We start from the raw sequence: 19,858 nt of genomic DNA on the forward strand, positions 1-19,858 counted from the left end.
ATAGAGAGGGAACCAGGAGTAAGATAAATAGAAGAGAAAGAACCGATGGGAGAGAAGCAACAGTGGTAAAGAAGAGGACAATTAGAGAGAGAGAGAAAAGAGTGAAAACCAAGAATAAGAGAAAGAAGGATCAGTTACGCTGAAATATGATGCATAATAGTTGAGTGTATTCGGGTGGGCTTTAGCAGGGGTGTTGGTGGGTGTGGGGGGGTTGTGGGTGATAGACACCCCCCATCCAGGGGCGTGTCTTGTGTTTATTGAAAAACAGACAGACTGAGGAGTTATCTATTGCTGACTGCTTTTAGACCCGCGGGCCATCTAATATCACCACAATTACACACAACAGTATACTGTGATTCACGTTGTAAAGTCAGTGGAGAAATTATAGGACGACAGAGTTGCCAATTCTCTTTCACTACCGCCTTCCAGCCTAGAGAGCGCAAATGACATGGGAATGATAGGATGACAGAGTTGCCAATTTTCTTTTACCACCACCTCCTGTAGTAGATAAATGTGATTCTGGTACATCTGATTGATTCATTCACCAATGATAGTATAACCATAGAGAAACAATAGCGTAAGTAGATATCCCATGGTATAGGGCGTTTATGTCGCAACTTTTACTGTTATCTCAAGCCGATTATTGACGATTTCTACTGTTTTGTTGGGGTAAGAGTGTATGAACGGCACAGTATGAGAGACTATGAGCGTCACACAGCTTCACGGGAAAGAACTACGTGGACTATCGGCTTGATAACAGTAAAAGTTGCGACATAAACGTTCTATAGCATGGGATATCTACTTACGCTATTGTTTCTCTATGGTAACACATACTCCTACGAATATTTGGAATGAAATGGCATAAGTACTCCAAACTAGCTGTGTTTATATAAAACATATAGAGTGAGTACTAGTAATCTATACTATAATAAAGAACTGGCTTATACACGTAAGGGATAAGAAAATTATGTTTAACGCATCATGACGTCTGAACTACTGGACTGATTAACTTGAAATTTTGCATATAGATTCTCAATTAACAGAGGATGGTTATAGGACTATTTTCAATTCTTCAAGATTTCATTATGTCAAGTTTTCAGTTTGTCAAGTTTTAAAATGGACCCTTGTGGAGCACGGGTTTCCTGCTAGTTTTCTAGAATACTGAGACTTATTTTAAAATTTGGACCTTATAATTTTCTATAATACATGGATTTGGAATGAAAAAACAGGATTAGCTCTTATTGTTTCATTCCAGGATATAGTTGATTAATCGTTGATTTTTGTTGGCAATGATCAATAATATGTATGCCAAATATTTGTTATTTGTCCAGAAAATACATTTTTATGATTTTATAATAAATTTCCATAATCGAGATACAGTGAAATATTTTTGTAGCTCATTCGCGTATTCCTTTCAAAGTCAACTAGAAATTTGGCAACAGTTCAGATCTATGGTGAGCTTCACGTTATAATGACGGTGGAGAAAGATAGGAGACAACGTTGCCGATCCTCTGTCTTGTCAATGCCTTCTATAGACGGTAGCTGATACAGGATTATTAATGTAATGTTAACGGTTCATTCTCGTTTAAAATAATCAATTATATTTTATTAAGCAAAAAATTATATTTTTCAATAATTTCATAATTATTATGAAATATTTTGTTAATAAATTATTAATTCTACATTGTTAAAAGACGATCTGACAACAGAGCAATGCGAGAAAGTGATAGTGCTATTCGCTTTGCTGAATGATAGAGAAGGATAGCAACGCCATTGCTAATCAAACACTGCAATTATAACGTGGACCTCACTATAGGAAAATTGATAGGGCTATCTGCTTCGTCTAATGACAGACAAGGCAAACCAATGTTGATAAGGAGCTGATTTTATGACGTGAATATGACTGTTGACAATCATAAGTAGAAGAAAAAAAAGGAGAGAGATTGCAGAAAGGACTTGAGTAGAGGTAATGGGTGGAAGAAAGATGTGAGAAGGAGATGAGAATAACAATGAGAGAGCAAGAGGAATGAAGGAGCAGGTGGATTATGAGACTGAGTAGGAGAGAATATGAAGATACTGTAGTTGAAAATTATTAAAAAGTTGAAAGATTATGAGAAAAAAGACCTGAAGGGAAGGAGAATGTCTGAGATGAAAGATAGATGAAAGAAATACTCGTGTAAGAGGATCAGAGGGATATGTTCAGAAATATCAACTGATAACTACTGAGTAAATATGAATTGTTCACCCTTAGAACGTATATTTTTCACTAACAAAATTTCAATTACAAAGAGGTAAACATATAATGAAAATTTCGACACATACAGTTCACACAAAAGACTATATAACTATATTCTATAACTATATGAGTATATAGACTAATAACTATATTCCAGCCTGCTATTTTCTCAATATGAAATAATTTAATACAGACTGATAAAACTCGAATTCGATTTATTTATTATTTGTATACCTATACACATCAAGTCTTGACACTGGAATCGGTGCATAATTCGGGATGTTATAGCTGGATATTAAAATGAAATTCATGAATTCTTCTATATCTATTTACATGAAGTCTAGACAGTCAATCCTGCGCATAATTCAGATTTCTATAGCTATACATCTCGTCACTCAGTGGCTCCACTATAAAATGGACCCACTGCTGTCCCGGACCCGTTGTTTGGTCAAATAATAATCAAAACCACAATAATAACACACCGCACCATACGTCAACAGCTTTTTAGTGCATGCGCACGCTTGCATGGTCTCCCTCTGGGCGTAAGGGTTGGGTTAGGCGGTGAGGGGGTGAGGAGTTGGTTTTGGAAGCGATTAATTGATTTCGAGCACATAATATATGTGTAGAGGGAAGTGGATGGGAGCCAGGTTATTGCCCTGAGGAACCCCGTCGCGTTAGCGCCATCCACCCAGCGTTTGGCTCGATTATAAATGGTTTACAACACTCGGCCGGATAGAAAAAATTGAAAAATAAACAAGGCACCCACCCCCGGTGATGTGGGCAACAACATCGTGCCCAAATTATGTCACAAGCTCGTAGAATGCCTTGGAAAGATATATTTCAATAATGGACCTGTCGAGACACTTCAGTTTTTTGCGTCTCCACTCCATTGTTTTCCTCTCCCCCTAGAGACTATGATGATACGGGAGCTAAAATATGCATAGTGAATCATATACTTCAGACATTGAGGTCCAAAAACGTAGTTTTTATGTTTTTAAAACGTGTTTTAAAGTCAGATGATGACTGCTAGTTTTTAATACGATTCCACATTGAATCCTTTGAATCCAAATTAAAACTGTTCCATTTACTTTTCTGGGAATTTGAAAAGGATGTCTTCATAAATGTGACAGACATTTCGGGGAATGTTTTTTATTGTTGTTCAACTTGTGTCAGTCAGGTGATATTAGTTTTGTGGTTTGTATTATGTTGTCGGAATTGTTATGGTTGTTGTAATGGGCAGGTGGTATTGTGATGAAGTTGGTTTATTCAAATTGAGAAAAAATGGATTTTTCATACACTAGTGATTCCGGCTCTTTATAATATGTATAAACTGTTATGTTTCGATCAGAGAGTATAGAAAATAATAATACATTCTATAATGATATTATTATCATTTATATAATTATTGTATCATTATTATCATATCATTCAATAAATTTTGTAATTATTAGTTAAATTTAACTTTAACTTTCTGCATTATTTCGAAATATCATGTTTTTCTTTTAGTGTTTTGCAACTCTCACCAGCGGGCAAAGATTTTCTTTTTGCTGGTGATGCCTAGATTTTATATTTTATTTTGATTTTATTCAAGTATATGTATGAGTAATTATGCTTATTTATTTATATTTTTAATGATATGTCATGTTATAAAGATTTTGTAATATGTTTTGAATATTCTAATTGGCAATAAATGAAATTTAAATAGAAAATTCTATACTCTCAGGTCCCAATGAAATATTTCTGGAGCTTGTTCAGGCTGTTTGTAAACTATTTTCAGTTTGCTAATATTGCAATTTTTTGTCTTGATTCAATGCAGTAATCTACATTTCCGCTACTACTTTATTATTCGATAATTTATAACTGTATTATTTATAGAATGTATTATTTCCGGAAATTGAGAAAAACTCAGCCGCTATCCGCTATTCCCCCCCTTGAATTGAAACCCGATAAAATGTGTCATCATTCGCCATTAATAATTTTTCAGTAGTCAAACACTGTTGCAGTCACCCCTTCCCCACAAGAATTTAAGGATGAAGTGACCCCCCCCCTGTAAACGCCCCTGCATTTATGGTTCCTATTCCTTCTTTTCTCTTCTCCTTTATTATGCTTCTTTAAAATAGCATATCAAATGGAGTGAAAAATCACTGTGAAATTGATTTTCCACACATCAAAATAGTTCATTGGAAGAGAAGAAATTCACGGTTCAGTTGAACAATCGTCAGACGGGAAGTGACTAGTTCTACTTGTTAGTTTTGATTACTACACATTCACTATTAGAATTATTATCTTCTATAAGAACAATTCACCTCAACCCAAAACCATAGAGAAACGGAATACTATGATAATAGTAATATTATAGTGATAGTAGTGATAATAGTGTTCACTTCACAAAATTTTCATTCCTTTATTATTCTCACAATAGTTATTTGTGCAACTAGTGCGCAAAGTGACAGTTTGCTGCACCGAAAGAAACGTTTACGCCCGAGCCGTAGGCGAGGGCGGAATGGTTTCTTGAGTGCAGCAGAGGAACTTTGCGCACGTATTTCACATTAAGTTTTTCCTACAGTTACCATTGAATATGAAAAGTGGGTAATTATGGGTAAAATTGCCTGAAATGCATCAAATGTTTTTCTGTGTAATTTTATTATTGATAAAAACCTTAATCCTAAAATCCTAAAGTCCTCGTTGTCCTTGGTTATAATATATAATGAATAATAATTAGCGCGTTGTGCTTGGTTGCACCTCTGCTCACTATAGCAGCCACAGCAGTCACTGTTACCAACTTCATTTTGATTTTGCTGCACTGTTGCTCCATATAACCTACTAAGTATTTTGCGTTGCCATGTTGCAAATCTGGAGTGCAGAAAAATTTTTCCCGCACTAGAGCGGAAAAGTGATTCTTTGCGTTCTGTAATCAGTGCAGCAATGGCCACTTTTCAACGTAACTGTAGGGAAAAGTAGATTTTCAAATCTATATGCTTGAGAACCGAACATAGAAAATGTAGACCGAACATAGAAGAACATAGAATCATATTATTATGACTAATCATTTATACTAGATATTTTATTATAGTAATATCTATAGCCTCTGCCCAACCTCAAGCCAAACAAATCTCCCCTCAACTCCCAACAAAGTATTAGAGTAAACAACTCATATTTTTCCATCTTCACAATAAATAATGACCGTCAATAACCTCCTAAACAACCGCGCTTTCAGGCAAGCAATGCCTCAAATGTTGCGCCTAAAACAATATCCACCTCAACTCAAACCTGAACTCAGCTTTTCGATGGCGCCGACATGAGAATAAATCTTGGCGGTGCGTTCTAATAAGACCGAAATAATATAATACACGACTATCGCGTGACTATATTCCCCTGTATTTCATATTATTATATCTATAACCTGACTATATTCTTCAATATTCCATATAATTATAGCTATAGCTTAACTATATAGATGTCTATAACCTGACTATATTCTTCAATATTCCATATAATTATAGCTATAAGGTGACTATATAGATGTGTAAGACTTAAACTATACAGTTATACTCTATAGGATGATTATAGTTTTAAAGTTGAGACTAAATAGATATAGTTTCAAGCAGAGGATGGAATAAGCCAAAACTGGTTGCTTCTTTCTAAAACACCGCGCCGCGCTATAATAAATATACGATGAGATTAATTAATTGGAGAAAAAGTTGGAAACAGACTCATATTTTTAGAGAGTGCACGCAATGCCAAATAAACATACGCTGGAAGAAAAAGTGGAGGAGGAGGAGGAGGATGAGAAGGAGAAGGAGGAGGAGGAGGAGGAGGAGGAGGAGGAGGAGGAGGAGGAGGAGGGGAGCAGAAGGAGGAGAAGGAGGAGAAGGAGAATGAGAGGAGTGAAGGATAAAGGGAAGGAGGAGGAGGAGGGAGGATTGGAGGAAGCACAGGAATAGGAAAAAGAGTAGAACAAGACGAACAAGAAGATATGAAAAAATTTATGAGGAAGGAGAATTTATTATTTATTTTATTTATTCATTTATTAGGTTAGCAAGAACAATACAATGATCGGAAAAGAAAAGAATACAGAAGGAAAAAAAGCAGAATCAGTAGAAGGAGAAAACCATAAAAAACAGTGAAACAAGGAAAGGAAAATTTACATAAACTAGACAAAAGGGTAAGGAAAAAACTGGAAAACATAAAGAGATGTGGGATAGCTTAGAGGAAAGAGACAGCAGTTGATAACTAACTATAAGGCTACTATAAAGCTAACCATTTTATAAAGATAAAGAGAGGAAGAGTATGGGATAGAATATGGAAGAATAAGGGGAAGAGAAGGATTCACAAACAATAAAGAGAAACAAAAAAAGGGGACAAGACGAAATTGATTAAAAAGTTGAAGAAGGAATAAAAACACTGAATAAAAGCAAAAAACAATTAGAAACATACTAATATGTTCGAAAAGACTAAGAAGGTATGAGGAACAAAAACAAGAATTAGGAACGAAAGAAAGTGGAAATAATTGTGAAGAAATAGAAGAATGAACAAAAAACACAACACATATAAACTATTTTGAATAAATAGAGTATCAGCCGACAGGAGATTTCAACAAAATTGAAACGGAAGAGAGGACAGAGAACACTTCTAGCAGAATAAGGGAAAAAGTAGTAGAAACAAAAAATAAAGAGAACCGGAAGGATAAGAAAACAAATATGATTAGAGAAATAAACAAAATAAAGAATGAAGAACCAAGCAGAATAAGGAAAAAAGGAATAGCAACAAAAAATAAAGAGAACCGGAGGGATGAGAAAACAAATATGATTAGAAAAATAAACAAAATAAAGAATAAAGAACCAAGCAGAATAAGGAAAAAGGAATAGCATCAAAAAATAAAGAGAACCGGAAGGATAAGAAAACAAATATGATTAAAAATAAACAAAATAAAGAATAAAAAAACCAAACACGAATACAATATTTTGAATAAATAGAGTATCTGCAGGCCTGTTTGAAACGGGGGACCCCCACTGATTTGAGCTGTTACCACATTCTGTCAGCATTCCTCCTATATAACATCTATGCTTCCCATTCAACCAACACTGACAGATTGAAGTGAATGTCACGTCTATCTCTCAAAGCGCATGTCTGACTTTTCGGAACAATCTACAACTAATTATAAATTTTTAATTTCAACAGCGCTATAAATTTGATAGGTGTGCAGTGGTCTTTCGGCTGTCTAGAATCGTCTGAGTTATTTCCTACTGTATTTTCGTGTTGTTGAGTAGCGCCAAAAAGGTTGATATTAAGTCTGAGAACATTCTCTAAACAGCGAGATAAATCAGTGATATTATTTGTGATCTCAATAGATGGGATGATGTGTTTAGGTTGTGCAAAATCAAATATGGAGGGACGTTCTCGTGTTTTGCTTTCGGCATAGAATAAAACAATTTTAATATTTGAAAAATATGTGATAAATAATTTATGAAAGAGTCTTAAGTATGAGTTTTTTCTGTTCTTGGTCAGCGATAATAATGAATTTATTTTGTGAATGAGTTTTGATCATCAACTAATAAAAAAGAAATCTGGATTTAAAGGACAGAAAGGCGAAATACAACTTGTATTCAAGTAACTGTTTTAACTGTTGACTGTAATATCCAAGATCATTGTAACATAACTTTACATACCCTACTTCTCTTTCATGTTATAAGAACAGTAGTTGGAGAATTGGAAGACATTTTTACTGAGAAGCTGAGAGATTATGATTTCAACTATAGTAAGGTCCACGTTATAATGACAGTATTTGATCAACTTTGGTTTTGCTATCCTTGTCCATCATTCAACAAAGCCAGTGGTACTATCCTTTTCTAGGTCCACAACGATGCCAATTATGTTTTTGACAGTGTAGAAATATGATTAATTAATGCAGAGAATCGGCATCGCTATTCTTCTATCTTTATCCACTGCCATTATAACGTGGACCTCACTGTAGTATTTCCCTGAACAATTACAGGAATTTTGTGAAATAATGGAAATACAAGGAATCCAATGAAATAATGGAGATGTTAATGCAAGGTAGAATAGTAGAAGCAAGATTTATAAATTGGATTGAGAAAGGATTGGACAGTGAGAAAAGGATTGTTTTAGAAAGTGGTGAAGATTGATTCGAGAATTAATTAATAGATTTGAAAGTTTGAAAAAAAAATAGGCTATATACGAGGAGAGGATGTATTCGTATTGATGGGGAAGGGATAATATGTAGAAAAGAGAAAACAGATTAAAGCAGTTTATAAAACATGAAATGTTAACCAATATGTAACAATAAGCTATATGAATGTGATGGCATATATCAACATAGAATAGAATAGAATAGAATGACTGCCGTTATTTTATACCTAGGAGAACGAAGTTAGGGCGCAGTCAGCCCTCTCTTACACTTGACCCTTTTTCTTACACTTAACATGGTGGGGAAGAACAGAAGGAGAATGATGAAGAGAAGGGAAAGAAGAAAAAATATATACGATGATGAAAGAAAAGAAGAAAGAAATTATAAATTTGAAAAGACAGGATGATCTGTGATACTGTGAAGAAGAAGATTCTGTTGAAAAGGATGAGTAAACATTTTAAAAGTAGCATGGATGTGATAAAGGAATGGACGAAGGAAATAAAGAAAGAGGTGAGAAAAAAATGGAGGAAGAATAAGAAGTAGAAGAAGGAAGACCATATGGGGTCAAGAAAAAAAACACTGTTGAAAGCTTTGGTAAGAAGTCATGATAGGGAAGAGTGATGAAGGAGAAAATGAATGAGAAGATAGGTGATGAAGGAGAAGAAAAGAGAAAAAGGGGAAGAAGAAGATGAAGAGGAAGAAAAGAAAGAAGAAAGGTGAGCAAGCGTGTTGACGGGGCTGAATTGGCCGTGGGCGCGCTTATAATTCATGCAAAATGAGCAACGTTTAAAAATCAATTATCCAAAAACCAACATGAAGTCGCGTAATTATAGACTTTATACAGGCAGGGCCGGCCATTACTCATATTATGTGAAGGAAGGGGACGGTCTGACAGCGAGGCGCCTCTGTCTCACAATAAGACAAAAAACATCAGCTGAGAGAGAGACCAGAAACAGGTGAGAGAGAGAAACCAAATGAGTGAGGAGAGGTGTGGGAGTGAGAGGGTCGGAAGAAAGAGTAGTAGTGAGAGAAAGAGAGAGGGTGAGTGAGAGAGAAAAGAGAGAAGGGAGAGAGAAGAGAAGACAGAGAGTGGTTAAGAGAGAAGGAAAGAATCAGAAGGTACACTATGTGATCAGCTAAAGATTCAAGAGTATCTTTGAGTATATAGTGAAATTCACTTAGAGAGAGCCAGAAACAGGTGAGAGAGAGAAACCAAATGAGTGTGATAAGGTGTGGGAGTGAGAGAGGATCAGAAGAAAGAGTAGAAGCTTTGACTATGGAAAGATTTTTTAGAAAGAATTCTTTCTTATAGTCAAAGGTAATAGTGACAGAAAGGAATGAAAGAGAGTGAGAGAGAAAAAGATATATAGATAGAGAGAGAGAAAAAGAAGAGAGAGAGAGGATAAGAGAGAGAAGGAAAGAATCAGAAGGTGCAATATGTGATCACCTTTTTTTTTATTTATGTGTCAGCACCTGATTATCATTGATTTGCTATCCTTGTCTGACATAAGTCAAGCTAATAGCTCTCTCTTTCTCTACCTTCTAAATGTCCCAAGATGTAAGTTGATTATGAAGAGAAACATACAAAAAACTAACAAAATACTTTATCTCGATTCCATTGAACGAGTTGAAACTTCCTTCAGGGACTCTTCATCAATAAAAGCAATAAGGAAACAAATTGATAAATTTTAGGTTTCGTATGAGGTGGCAATGATTGGAAAAAGACAAGTATATTGTGAAAATCGGAAGAAATTATAATTGTTCCAAATAATATTATTATTGATTAAACAAATTGATAAATTTCAGATCTAGAATTAGATGGCATCTTTTGAGAAATGCAAATATATTATGAAAATTGCAAGAAATTATAATTGTTTCAAATAATATTATTATCCATTGAACAAATTGATAAATATCAGGTTCCGAACAAACTGGCATCTTTTAAAAGAAGACAAATATATTATGAAAATTGCCAGAAATTATTATGATTGCAGATATTTTTTGAGCTTACCTCAGGATCTATCCGCTTGAATTCAGGGTCGTCCTCATCCACTTCGAAGTAGAGCTCCGAAGATGTGATTGACACCATTCCGGGAGCCACTATACCAGGCGCTATCAGGCGGGCTTTCGTGCTTATATTCACTGGACCTACGATCATAAAAAATTATCAACAATGGCAAAAAAATCATGACGTAAAGTTGCTTACTACGCTAGAATAATGACTTTGATATCAGAACAAATTCTTTAATGGATAAGATTGATAATTGAATTTATTGTATTCCCTTAAAGTTATATCTTTGTTATTAAGAGCATTACGTGATGCAGTATATGAATAATTGAATCTATTGCTAATGAATACAATGAGTGTTTACAAGTAGCCTTGGAAACAACAGGTATTGACAGCCTAAAACTATTTTCAAATAGAATATGACAATTTTATAGAGAGTGCAATTTAGACTATGATATAGAATATTTATAGGATATATGGAATATAAGAATAAAATCACTTCACTTGTATGAACTAATTGATTAAAATAAAAAAAAAAAACATGCAGTAACCTTTTTATTTAAAACATGTTGAAACTTAGAAACATTTCAACAACTGGTTTCGTCCTACTTTGGCCATTTTCAAGTTTAAACTTGATAATTTCATTTTTAATGGAATATAAGCTATTCAATTGAGACTCCAACTTTCAAATTAGACAAGAATTGAAGAAGGAGGAGAATATGATTACAACAGTTCTAGTGTTGACTATAAAATTAGTTTATAGCTATAGAACGCATTGACTTCTTGTGGCAGTTGGATACCCGCAAAGAGTGCATGCAAAATGATGAAATCGTTGCAACTAGCAACACATTTGAGACATTCAATGAGAAGCTAGAATAAATATAGTATATTCCATAAAATAGCTTCAAGCTCTTCTACCATAAGATAGACTTGAATATAGTCACTTAATGGTACTATTAGATGTGAAATAAGAGATTATAAGATTGATTCCATTAACTTTGAGACAAGTCAAAATTTAGGTAATCCTATGTATACTTGAAAACGTATTACACGTTATATAACAAGCACTCTCAAAATGAAAATCGTAAGTGAGTAGATCATCTATTCAAAAGAACTTTTATCAAAAAACATTTAAAATCATATTGAATAGGCTAGGCACTGACTTAATAGTTGAATAATTGTTGATGAAGGTATCAATCATCAACAATAATACCTCTAGTACTGATTATTCATCCATAAAGAGAAATTTATTTATAAATTAATGCAACTTACCGACTAGATCGACATCCAATTCCCTGTCATCAGGCAATTCGTTATCATCCATCAGATCATTGCTCTGCCCTTGCTGTGTGTGCGAAGCCACCAGTTGAGCATGAAACTCGGTGCAGGCCTGCGACAGAATAATACAATAATAACTTCAAAATTACAAAAATGATGAATGAAATCATTAAAACAAATTTATGATATTGATATAACCCATGATGTGTGAATACAGCTTATAGTGATCAGGAATTTTAGTTGCAATGTAGAGTATTGAGATATTTATAATGTTGAAAATTTGAATTACGGAATCAATTTCAATAAGATCAAGAATCAAAGATCTATTTGAAATCTCCTATTTCAAAATAATAATTTGTCAAGGACAAGATGGCTTGTTTAAATGTGATGAAGAGTCATGTAATTTTGATTTCATTTGATTTTGAAAAACTTCTTATATTGTTACATAAGTTTACATAAAATGGAAAATTTTGAAAATAATAAATCCTTTAGAAACAATATTATATTGTTTTTTTCTGTTGTAAGAATGGGAATGGGATTCACTAGAAACTGTGAATATTGCATTGTCAACTTCCAATATTGGTTGAGCTTGACATTGATCTCACTATACTATACCGATATCAGTAAAGGCCTACTGTGAATATTGATTGATTGGTAAGCATAGATGTTATTCATGAGGAATGCTTATAATTCAAAGTGAATTTATTTATGGCGACAGAGACAGATTACCCCTTTAAAAATTGACTTCACAAAATACATCAGACTATCGAAAACAAACATTAAAAATATTTTAAAAGATTTTGAAGTGACTGTACCTGATGAATGGCGTCCTCAGGAGCGCCTCCATGCTCCAGGGCGGCCTTCAGCGTCGCCTGTGGATGACTTGTGCCTCGCGGATTGTGCACAAACCTCTTTCGTCTCCGGGCATCATCCTCCCACGAATCCAACTTCCAGAATTCGTTCCTGAAAGAATCGAGACAAAAAAATTCTTTATCTGTTCATCAAAACAAAAAATATACAAAAAAATAAAACGTTCAGCAAAAAAAAAAGAAACCAAAACACCTGCAAGGAAAAATCCTGTGCGCCGGTGAGAGTTGCTAATACAATCCAATACAAGTTATTAAGATGAAATAAGAAATTATATAATATAATAATAAAAGAAAGTCATGAATAAGTGGAATAAGGGTGAAAGGAAGAGAGAAAGAAAGGAAAAAGAAAGAGGTAGAGATGACAAACCTCAATAAAGCATAAAGTAATGATAATAAAGTAGTTCACGTTCGCAGCCTGCAAAATTTCAAACATTCCTATAAGTACCAAAAGTATCTTATTCATCCTTAGTCGACGAATACGCATAAATTAAGCCCCCCCCCTCCAAAGTTAAATTAAATCGAGTAAGTTTAGTTGTATTGTATCAAGTGTATAATGTGGTCCACGTTATAATGGCAGTGGATAAAGATAGAAGAATAGCGATGCCAATTCTCTGCATTAATTAATTATATTTCTACACCGTCAAAAACATAATTATTGTCATCGTTGTGGACCAAGAAAAGGATAGTACCACCGGCTTTGTCGAATGATAGACAAGGATAGGAAAACCGAAGTTGATCAAATACTGTCATTATAACGTGGACCGCACTATAGCATATTAAACTGTTTTATTCTATCACGAGTAAAATGTTGCATATTGTGTGAAAATAAAGTGTTACACATAAATCGATTTTTGAACGTACGATTCTTTGCCGTTTTACTGGTATAAAAATAACTTGACAAACATCATTATGTCAATCACTTGATTATGTCAATGTTCCATTCAATCAATCGGAGGAGACGATAAGCCGTTGGTCCCGTCTACCTAAAAAGTAGTTGTCATCTCTCATCATCATCCCTTTCACTCATTACCCACGCACAAGCCTAAGATCTTATGTGGGCATCATCCTCAATATTATTATTATTATTAATCTGGTATAATTTATAAGGATGGAAGAAAATCATACGTCCAAAAATCGATGTATGTGTAACTGGCTTTAGTGTATATTGTGTTAATTTGGTTCTGTACTATGTTTCTTGGTTTTGTGACTTGTATTTCGTGTTGATCATTAGATAAAAACACATTTCAACTCACTTAACAGCAGAGGAGTCCGAATACCCCCAGGCTCCATGTTTGTTTGACAGAATGTTGCATATTTTCTCCAGCAGTCTACCAGCTATAACGTTGTCTCTCCTTCTAGCAGCCGTAATAAGATGGTCGCACATCCTCTCCTCTTCTCTGCAATCTAGTAACGTTTGGGCGCATTGTGTCTGAAAATCGAATAAAAAAAATTAAATGATGAAGAACACTCATTTCGTTTGAAATTAACAAACTTTGCTCAAATATCTAAATATTGTTGGATTGATTTTTTTGTTTGTTCAACTGACATAATTTTTGGATTGAAAACTATAATGTGGAGTGGAAAGAAAAGTGCGACTTGACCTTATTTCAAACTCATATTAATATAACTTTGGGAGAGGAGCATCAAAAGGGTCGCCTGTTTTTTCTCTGCCAATATCATTTTAATGATAATTAATTTCGTAGTAATGGATAAATGAATAAATTTTTTTTTGGATGAATCCATTAAACAGTCAATATTCCAGTCTATTGAGTACAAACTCAATAGAGCTCGGTTTCCGAGCTCGGGATTTAGCTAAGTTCTAGACTTTAAACAGCTGGAGTCAGAAAATTGGCTTCCCGAAACGGGGCTTAGTCGTAGTCATTGTCATAGTCACGTTTGAATTAAATTTCGGAAAACTAGAAAATTGAACACAAAATAAAATAAATAGAAAATAGTGTAAAGTTTCAGCTACTTTGAATTATTCAGGAATGTATAATTTCGTCCAGGAAAAACGTTTCCAATTATAGAAATGAGAAAATAAAAACTACGACTACTGTAATAAAAGCTGCGACTACGCCCCGTTTTGAAAAGCCAATTTTCTGTATTCAAGTATGAAGAATATAAAAGTTGTTCCAGTGATTTTGGAAAGACAATGTTTTAATATATCTTCTCTAATTCATAAATAATTTATTGCTCTATTTTTTACAAAAATCAATTATTTGATTTTACAGGAACTAACAAATTTTGTTGACTTACCTCGAAATCAGCATGTTTCATGACGTCATCAGCCCTCATACGATTCAGTATGAATTCAGCTTCATTCGCCACTCTCACTATATGGTCTTTCATGGCATGGGACAGTAGCCTGGAAATATTCAATGCAAAATATATCAATATTTAATGCTATTCCTATGTTTGAAACAGATAAAACTTGTAAAAATTAATTATTGTTATACTGATTGTTTCAATATGACTGCATAGCTGAGAAAGTCATCAATTTAAAATTCAGAGACTCTTCTTCTATCTTATTCAATAAAACTTGAAAATGATTAAATGGATGGAGAGAAGATATTATGAGTCAGAAATAAAATTGAAGTTGAGCTGAATATCATTCAATAAGTGATAATTCATAAGTTAATTGATAAACTTCAATGAGCTGTAATCAAGCAAATTTACTGCTGTCAGGTCAGATTTAAGGCTATCAAACTTTTAGGCCCCGTTTTTAGCACACTGGAATAATATAATCGGCCGAGTCGATATGTTGAAACATTATGTAAATCTTATACAATTTCGAACTACTAGCAAATGATGCTACTAGGCTAATGAACTACCAGAAACTAAGTACTGATTCATATAATATGCAGTATGCAAAAAAGAAAATAATAATCTCATTCACTGTTACCACAAATGATAACACCATTTTATTTTATTATAGTTAAATTTTCTATAAACATTATTCTCTTTCCGAGAAAGATAAATTTAATATTAATATTTACTTTTTTAGTTACCAATTTCATTAATCATAGCACATTTTCCAATAATTTTTGCCTTCTCCGGTTTTCAATTATTTTATCAGGTACTCATTTATTGACAATAATTTATTAAAAAATTCGTGATGAACCATCAGGAATTCACGATCAGAACTGACTAAACTTTATCCCTAATTTTAAATAATATAAGCAGTCTAGAGGTTAGTATGTTTCATTTCATTTCAGATCGCAACCAACATCATTTTGTCGAAGGGCACGTCTTATTGTTTATAATCTAATTCACTCATGAATTTGAGTGCCAAGACATGATTGCAAAGATCACTCACCTTTGCCCTCCATCAACAACTCCTGTCCATGTGATCCGACCAGAGTTTTCGACAAAAACGGCGAGAAGTCGACCATAATTTCCCTCAAGAGGGGACACACCGACCCCAGGGCAGTCTCCAGCTTCTGCGTGAGGCTTGCCTCCCTTGACGAGGGGGGCGGCAAAGGCCCCCTGGTCTGGGGCAGCTCCTGGGGAAGAGGTGGCGGGGGACCACCCCCTGGAGGCGGAACCGCCTCACTTCCACCCCCGGGCACCCTGACGACTGAGATTTCCGCTCGCGGTTTCTCGCCGCGTTCGTTCACCGATCGCGAACTGATCGACAACTGATTGCCTTCTGAGTCAATCATCGAACCTGAAAATAACACAAAATTTTATATAAATTGAAAATATTCAATGAAACTACTTGAAATCGTTGAAACAATTGTATTATCGGAACAATTATTTGAGATATACAATGGGACAGAAGTACAAATTCAGTATAAAAACTTACTCTGGACAGTATAGTATAAATTGGAAATGGGACAGTTTTGGGCATGAGCCTGTTGTGCCTTTCCTCATGTTAAGTATTTGTACACAATGTGATAAATAAACTAAACTAAACTACTCCCCCCCTTAAGACCTTGGACGCACCTCCCCCATAAATTTAACGAAAAAAGTCAGCTTTTACCCCACCCTACCTGTATACAAGGAAATTTCGTCAGTGGTCATTTCAAACACACTGCTATTCTTTTTTGGGACTCCACCCAAGATTTGATTTTGGGCCTGATTTTGTGATTTTGAGCCCAACCAAGAATTTCTAATTAATTTATTAATTCAAGCCATCTATACTCAAAATTTATAGTTTTCATTTTTGTTTTGGACTGAAATTTTATAAAAATTGTACACGTGAAATTCTAACCTTATTTCGGACTTTTTCACCAATAAATTTGGAAGAAAAATATAGCACAAGGACTCTCTTATTATTCTATCTTTCAATGTTATTACATTAGTGTCATTTGCATTGAAAATAAATAAATAAATTTCGAGGACGCAGTGGTTTCGATAATAAAAAGACGTTTTTATAATTGATGAAATGAAATGAAAAAAAAAATATTAGGCTGAGTTAGGACCTACTTTGGCCATTTTCTAAATTTGAATAAAGTAACTCATATAAGTGAAGTGATTTTATTTTCAACTAAAATTCCTGATTTGTTGAGGTGATTTTTTGGTAAGCATCCATTTCATCCATTATAAAAACGACTTTATATTAATAAACCAGTGGTTTCAATAGTATAATGTGGTTTTTATAATGGATGAAATGGATGCTTACCAAAAAATCACCTCAACAAAACAGGAATTTCAGTTGAAAATAAAATCACTTCACTTATATGAGTTACTTTATTCAAATTTAGAAAATGGCCAAAGTAGGTCAAAACCAGTTGTTGAATTGTTTTAAAGTTTTTAAAATGCTTTGAATAAAAAAGGGTACTACAAGTGTTTTGAAGTTAAGTTGATCATTTATCATCCCACATTTTGGTCACACAGTCCAACCCATAAAAGTAAGCGCCCATGGTGTCAGGCTAATGAAGCTCCTCTTCAGGAGTGAAATGCATTCCTCAATACTTCAAGAAAAGTTAGTGTTTTTCAAATATTTACAAGTAACACAGTGCCTGAACTAAACTACAACAAAGTTATTATAAATAGTGTTTCGTCATGGAAAGCAACATCAATAATTTTCCTATCCCGTACGTGTATAAGCAAGTTCTTTCCTTTATTATAGTATAGAATAGATGATATAGCAAACCTCTAGAATGTGCGGAAATGTTGTGCATATTGCGTGTGTCTTCGGAGGGTATCATGGGATCCTCGTTGAGGTTGACATCAGTCCAGCTGTCGTCGTTTGCCGCCAAATTCGAAAGCGACATCTTGTTGTCATCTGTCGTGTTGCTGTCCACATCTGACGCCGGCTGGGAATTCACCGATATTACTTCTTCTGTCGAACTTATGCTCTGAATAATCAGAAAAATTCCAGTATAAATCTTTAGAAATCGATGGAAATTGTTGGAAAACACTCAGCCGTTTGCTCTGACATAAGAGTTTACTGAAATAATTTGTCTGTCGGACTAACGCTCTGCAAAATCAACGAAATTCAAATGGAAATCACTGGAAACTGTTGGAAAACACTCAAATGTGTGCTCCGATATGATAGTTCACTGATATCATTTTTCTGTCGAACTGATGCTCTGCTAATAAAGTAAAATTCAAGTATAAATCTTTGGAAAATCACTAGAAAATAGTTGGAAAACACTCAGTGGTTTGCTGTGACATAAGAGTTCACCTATATAAGTTTTCCTATTGAAATATAATCTGTAAAATTGACATCAAATCAAGTGAAAATCATTTAAAGAGTTGGAAAACACTCAGCGGTTTGCTCCGACATGAGAGTTTACCGATAACATTATTCTGTCAAACTTATGCTCTGCAAAATCAGCAAAATTCAAGTAAAAATAATTGGAAAGTCACTAGAAAATATTGGGAAACACTCAGCGGTGTGCTTCGACATGGGAGTTTACCGATATTACTTCTATCGAACATGATACTCTGAAAAATCAAGGAGAATTAAAGTGAAATCTAGTTGAAATAGGCTTATTACAAAATAGTAGAAAAACACTGAGTAGATTGCTGATTTCGGTGAAAGAGCAAAAACCCAGTGATGGAAATTGAAAGTGATAAAAATGAATCTTAGTAGGTCTGAAAGGAAAAATGAGGTAATAAGGTAATAAGAAAGTATGCTTATTAATCCTATCAAAGCGAATAGTAAGCCTAATTAGAAAGAAAAGGTGTGATTTTGAGAGTGAGAACGAATCATACAAATCTAAGAAATTACCACTGATTGGTCCACATGGACTAGATGTCCACTAATTGATTTATTCATTCAACGTGCTAAGCTTGAAATAAAAGGTGACAGCTAAAGTGACGAACCTAATAGAACTACAAAATCGAAAATCAACAGTGACGATCATCAAATGTGACAACCTACCAATTCAAAAAAAAAATATATATATATATATATCGGAAAACCTTATATAGGAAGTGATGGATGACAAACTAGTGGGCTACTAAAAATAGTCTGGGTGACGAATCAATGTAATAACATAGACAATGACAAATACATGGACAGAATAGAATATAATGAGCGAAGATTATTTTTTGTAAAATAATCTCTTTATCTTCTCTCTATGATAAAATATACCACAATATCAAAAATATAAGGTGTTGAAACTACAGTGAGTGAAGATTCAACAAAACTACAAAATCATTAATAATACAAGGTGACAAATATCATAGGCCTACGTGACGAACCAAATAAGCAGAACTACGAAACCAAAAATACTTTATGACGCTGAACTAAAGTGACTCAAAGCAAATCTAGGAATCCAGCTCTCTGATTGGCTGCTGCATTTACCTTGTTACCGCCCTGATTCATCGAATGGCGTGAGGGTAAGGGCGGTGCTGATCGATATCGTTGGTCATCGATATCGTAACCAGAATGCACGAACGATTGTCGACTCTGTGAAGTCGATGTTTTTGATATCGAAGGTGGAGTTCCAGATTGAAGATAGCAGCAAGAAAGAAGAGTAGAAAAGATGGCATTTTGAAAGCATTCATAAAATCACATCAATGGTTTTACAAATTCTATTATTCAGAGACAACAAAATACAAAACAAGAATTATATTTGAATTGGTAATTATGTGATGCATCCATATAAGGTGGATAAGGTGGTCGAGTTGCTAATAAAGCTGTAATTGTCACTTCAGAAATTTTATACTACTACAATTTTTCTAAAATAATTACAGTATGAAACCCAATAGTTGATATAATTTAAATTAGTTCATCAACAGTTCTAATTTAATGTTTGATTTATTTTTGTGCGGCAGATGAGTGGATTATTTACTAATAACTGTTGAAATATAGACATTTTTATGGTCACTTAGGTAGTTATATTGATAGATATTGTTACTGT

General features: G+C 34.1%; 1 protein-coding gene across 1 annotated transcript in view; it reads right to left on the reverse strand.

The window, feature by feature from the left end:
* LOC111052237 (neurobeachin) overlaps positions 1-19,858 on the reverse strand; it is a 790,401-nt gene that overhangs the window by 199,479 nt on the left and 571,064 nt on the right. The window contains 8 exon segments of the mRNA XM_039439449.1: positions 10,396-10,532; positions 11,665-11,782; positions 12,486-12,633; positions 13,793-13,968; positions 14,796-14,904; positions 15,852-16,206; positions 17,638-17,842; positions 19,300-19,404. Of these exon segments, the coding sequence (XP_039295383.1) occupies positions 10,396-10,532; positions 11,665-11,782; positions 12,486-12,633; positions 13,793-13,968; positions 14,796-14,904; positions 15,852-16,206; positions 17,638-17,842; positions 19,300-19,404 (1,353 nt within the window).

This window comes from Nilaparvata lugens, chromosome 12, assembly GCF_014356525.2.
Source record: "Nilaparvata lugens isolate BPH chromosome 12, ASM1435652v1, whole genome shotgun sequence".
Taxonomy (NCBI): Eukaryota; Metazoa; Arthropoda; class Insecta; order Hemiptera; family Delphacidae; genus Nilaparvata; species Nilaparvata lugens.